Genomic DNA, 5,056 nt, shown 5'->3' with positions numbered 1-5,056 from the left:
AAGTCCTGCGTACGCCATTATATATCCTTATGAAGTTTATTGGATAAACAGGGATTGTTTAATGCCTTTCACGATTGATAACGTGTAACAACACAAACACTATACTTACATATTTGCTTCTCGTTAAATTGTGAAAAACTTTCTAAAATGTTCAAACTAATTAGTGATGAGCAAAGCAAGACCAAGATTTTCTCTTGATTAAAAGAGCAAGTCTTGGTTTTGATCTTGTTCTTGCATACATAGTCTTGGTCTTGCAAGTCCTGCTTTTATATAAGCCGTAAAATGCAACGGACTTAAGTAATAATAACAAGAATAATAGTTAAATTAAAAGATAATAATAATCAATACAACTCAATAAAAAAAATATCAGACTATTTGCTGTTTTAACAAGTTTAATTATTTTGTAATTCAAAATTGTTGACCCGTACTTTTGCATTGCCTGTTAAGATCCAGAAGATCTTCATCCAGAGAAATTGAATATATTTTCATGTAGTGTAATTTACATATTCTAACGAAAGTGTAATAACAATGAAACAGTAAACAGTAGATATTTAAATATTTTGATTGGTCTTACAGAATTTTACTGATGAACTATTGAAAAAACTCACTTATTAATAATGCACATGATTCGTCGCAAGGATTAATTTATAGTACTGTTTACACAGCAACTATGTGCAAGGAATATTGCAAAAATAATTACTAAAGTACATTGTAAACTGTTCATAGAAATTTATTTACTGCTTGAGATTTTACTGTTTTAATTCTCCGAATCGCTCAAAATACGAATTCCGAGTGACCACCACAGATTATCAAACTATTGCCAACTATAGATAAAAGTGGTGGCAACTCAGCCCACATGGCTATCCACAGACTACTCACTATTCTATTCTGTCTAACCCGACCACAAAATATCCCCCCTTGGGGGTATGTTCTGTGAACCCGACTTTCCGCATTGTTGTTTTTATCTGTGGTTTTAATTTTTAGGTTATATAATATAAAAAATGCCGAATTTTGGTGAAGATTGGAAATTAAATGAATGAATAATAAACGCGAACAGCATGCCGAAGATCAAAGACGTTGTCACGGACCCAGACAGGCCAGTTTTAAGTAAGTTTCGTTTGGATGAATTTTGGTAAAAGCAGCTCTGAGCACGGTGCCGTTCGAGTTGTCCAATTTTAGCACTAAACTGGGTGTTGAAGACAGTTTTCCTTGTTAACGACATTACCCTTTTTCAGTTGAGTTCCAAAATGGCAAAATCCAACAAGGAGAAGAGCACGCTCTACAAATATCCCAGTTCATCCAAAGGAGCTCCAACAAGAAGGTATTGGGCATCTCTAACGGTGACATGAACTACACCGGGCCGGTGACTGCCAACGAAGACTATAACACGTTTCTTGTGGTGGAAACGGCCGGCTCCAAGAAAGTAAGTTGTTAAAACTATTCCCCTTTCCGTTGCTGCAATGGCTGCGTGTTTAGCTGAAGCTCCTCCAAGTGGACATGTGCACTGTGGCTCCCTTGCTGCGGTCCTCCACCTCCTCCACGTCACCGGTGCAGCAGAAATCGTTGAACGACCTGCGGAGGCATTTCGGTTCCAAGAAGGCCAAGCGGTTCACTGAACAGCAGGAGCGTTTGAAAATGAACATAGAAAACGTGAAGGAGCAGCTGGAAGACACAGTGGCAGGTGCGGGCCAGGAGACTGCAGCTTTTGGTTCACTTATAGTTTTCCGTTTTCAGGTATTGAGTTGCACGAGATGCCCGTACGGAACCCTGAGCAAGAAGACAGTCTCTACCGGCCGAAGATCAACAGAGACGCCAGCACTAAAGGGGACGTCTATCATCTGGAGGACTTGGTGCCTGCTGGGGTACTGCAGTCTTTGGAGCAACGAGTGAGTGAAATCTTGGAGAGCGAAGACATGGCCGAGTTCGGGTAAGAGCTGTGGAAATTGAGCGCCTTTAAGACCACTAATTGTCGAGTTGCAGGCTGATCTCGACAGTTGAATCGTACATGAAGGCAATGCGTTCCTCCAGTAACCCGGAATCGACGGTGCTGCAGCGCGCATCCATTCTACTCTACGTCCACTACCTGGTAAAGTTTCTAATCACTCCTGTGAAGGCTCTGACGAAAAAGTTCGTCGCTTGCGACTGTTCGCCCGACGTGGAGAAGCACCTACGCTCCAACTACACTATAAACGGGTATGGAAACATCTAGTAATTTCACCAATGGAAAAACTGCAATTCTTGGCTTCTAGTGCTCGGCCACTCACCATGAAGGACAAGGGCCTTTGCTACACTCTAGTCCTGCTGATGATCGCTACGGACTACGAGTTGAATCTGGAGTCAGTGTGCAAGGACATAAAAATCGGGCTGAAAAAAGTGCAAGAGTTTGCCCGCCATTTGGGCTTCAGCACAGGCAAACAGAAAACTAGCATCGTCCTTAAAATCCCCGTGCCTCCGCCCCTGATGCCTAACTTGAAGCGGAAGCGGGCCAAGTGATAGTAATCTTTCGCAATTGAAATTTTCCTAAGAAACCATTATTTTTTGTAAATAAAAATTTCAAACTTGCCTCTATGTTCTTCCCAGACCCACTCAAACTAATTCGATTATTACTAAACGCTAATTATAGGATTACTTGGCTTAGATAAGGAGCCATCAATCCGATAAGTGTTAGTCGAGTGGTTTAATTTCATTTGATGCTGTCCGCTATTGGCTGTTCGGATCACTTTGTGCAAAAATGAAAAGCCTGGGTTTGTGCGCCGCCCTGCTGCTGGTCTGTGTGGCTGAGTGCTGGGCAGGGTGTGCTCAGCTGGTGACTGACTTTTCGCAAGCCAGCTGCATTAACAAGACGAAACACAGCTCTGAAGATTCGTTCTATTATGGCCTGGACGTCAGCAACTGCGTTCCCACATGCTACAAGTACTCCGATGGTAAGCAGAGTTTTGCCAACGCTTTGCGTCTTTCTAATGCCCCTTTTAGTCGTTGATCAACCTTGCGGGTCCGGGGGACAATGCGTGCCTGGGTACAGTTGCCAGAAACGATGCGGGCCGGATGGTAAGGGAACTTAAGGAAGCCTCGGCAGGCGGAATGTTTGCAACTGTTCGATTTTTTCAGATGATCTGAAAACGATCAGTTGCAACAGCGACCAGGACTGCGCCACTGCTGATGGTCAGCTCAAAACGTGCGGCTCCTATTGTGTAGCTGATGGCAAAGGTGTGCAGCTCATCTGCTCCAATGGTGGCTTAGAGTAATGGATTTGAATATTCTTTGCAGCTTCCTGCATGGCCTACCACATCAACAACAGCGACTACCAGGACAGCTACTGGTCAGCGATCAGGTTCAAGCCCGCCTGCAACAATGACGGCACTTGGCAGGCGAAACAGTGCAAGGGCGGAGTTAATGGACGGTGAGTGCTCCGAACTGTCAAACTTGCCGTCTTAGTAACTTGCTTGCCTTCTAGATGCATGTGCTTCGATAGCAATGGAGGTCGAATCTTTGGCGAGGCCTTGGCTAAAAGCGCCGCCAATATGACATGCGGTGAGTTCGGAGTCGTCATCTCTTCAATATTTGGCAAAAAACGATTCCAGCATGCAGCCGACGCAACGCCGATCTGCAGCTGACGCGGCTTACTAGTTTCCATTGCGACAGCTTGGGCAACTATGAGCCGCTGCAGTGCGACCTGGAAAGCGACCAGTGCTGGTGCATGGAGCCTCTTACTGGGGCGCTGGTTTCCAAAGTGGTGCCGTTCAAAGCCCTCAGCCTCCTGCCCTGCTGTAGGCGGTTCCCCTAGTTGGTGGTTGGGTTAGTATTTGATTAAACCATATTTTAGATTCAGAGGACGCGTTTGGCAGCCAGTACTTGAGACAGTGCGAAAGCAAAAAGTACGCCCAAACCAAGATCAAGGACAAGCTTAATCGACATGGCGTGGTTTACTTGACGCAGGACCGTCTGATGTGCGACATCGATGGCAGCTTCGGCGCCTACACAATCGAAAATGACAGGTAAAGGCCAAGGCTAGTTATTAACTGAAGCCTTAGGGTTGACACTATTCGTTTCAGTATCTACTGCACATGGAGGAACAACAGCAAAATTGGCTCCTGGCAAACGGGCATCCAATACATCGCCAGTGTGGATTGTAGTAAGCAAACCAGGCGTTGGTGGTCACACCTATTAATTTTTTTGTGATTGCATCCAGATTGTGCCCGGGACTATTTCAAGTATGGGCAGAGCCAAAACTGCCAGTCCAACGGCAATTACAAGGCTCTGCAGAGCTCGGACAGCTACTGGTACTGCGTCGACGCGGACGGTTTTGCCAAAACCTTTAACATCATCAACGTAGATGAGACCACTTCTGATTCGTACTGTGCACAGTACTACTAAAACATATTGTACCGTGGATGGCCGAGTATCAAACTCTTTCTTCAGCTTCCAACTTTTATTCACCTCGGTATAACTTTAACTACGGAACAGGAGCAAACTAACTTCAAAATTACCGTCAACTTTACAAACAATAACAATAACCGACGGAAAACTCGCTCTTCCGACTCACGGGGTTCAACCTCTTCTGCACCCGCTCGCTCCTGTCACTTCACTCCCCCTGTCTGGTTCTCGAAATCTCCAGAACAGTCAGTGTCATATTTGACACTGGTGAACTTGTCAGTGTCATATTTGACAGTAAGTAGGGCGCAAATGGGGCTCCCATTTACTGAAATACCATTAATTTTAATCCCTCCATTTCAAACGTGAGTCCCCCAGGCCATTTCCGTTACACTGCCCTCCTTCTAAACCCTGATCGCCCCGATTAGGTAATTCCTGGATCATGGTTATATCTGGCCAAACGGTGAATGTGGACAACTTTAAATTTTGCCTGAGGGCTCTTCTGATTGCTCATCAACAGTTGAACGCCGCCGACGTCGCGCGCCGTTTCGCTGGTGTTCTCTTGGCGCACCACGTTGTCCATCCGTTCCATCAGCGTCCTCACCAGGTTGAAGAACTTGAACAGATCGCCAGTATCGGCCAGTTTTCCTTTGCGCTGCTCGCAAACCATTTGCAAACTGGCCCA

General features: G+C 45.3%; 2 protein-coding genes across 2 annotated transcripts; both read left to right on the top strand.

Moving 5' to 3' along the window:
• The first annotated feature begins 871 nt into the window (after positions 1 to 871).
• Positions 872 to 2,562, top strand: LOC109534150 (DNA-directed RNA polymerase I subunit RPA49). Its single transcript, XM_019899726.2, has 6 exons — positions 872 to 1,107; positions 1,236 to 1,423; positions 1,477 to 1,681; positions 1,735 to 1,927; positions 1,981 to 2,193; positions 2,250 to 2,562. The coding sequence occupies exons 1-6, from the start codon at positions 1,059 to 1,061 to the stop codon at positions 2,491 to 2,493; spliced, it is 1,092 nt and encodes a 363-aa protein (XP_019755285.1). The 5' UTR covers positions 872 to 1,058; the 3' UTR covers positions 2,494 to 2,562.
• An 85-nt stretch (positions 2,563 to 2,647) lies between these two features.
• Positions 2,648 to 4,419, top strand: LOC109534149. The gene is made up of 9 exons (XM_019899725.1): positions 2,648 to 2,924; positions 2,974 to 3,048; positions 3,109 to 3,207; positions 3,268 to 3,400; positions 3,455 to 3,531; positions 3,582 to 3,767; positions 3,824 to 3,995; positions 4,053 to 4,132; positions 4,190 to 4,419. Exons 1-9 carry the CDS (start codon positions 2,732 to 2,734, stop codon positions 4,372 to 4,374), a joined length of 1,200 nt encoding a protein of 399 aa, XP_019755284.1. The 5' UTR covers positions 2,648 to 2,731; the 3' UTR covers positions 4,375 to 4,419.
• Positions 4,420 to 5,056: the final 637 nt, after the last annotated feature.

Source organism: Dendroctonus ponderosae, unplaced genomic scaffold (assembly GCF_020466585.1).
Source record: "Dendroctonus ponderosae isolate FM_Combo_2020 unplaced genomic scaffold, Dpon_F_20191213v2 Dpon_F_20191213_6, whole genome shotgun sequence".
NCBI classification, from domain to species: Eukaryota; Metazoa; Arthropoda; class Insecta; order Coleoptera; family Curculionidae; genus Dendroctonus; species Dendroctonus ponderosae.
The sequence above is the reverse complement of the archived record's forward strand: the minus strand, read 5'-3'. Positions and strand labels throughout refer to the sequence as shown.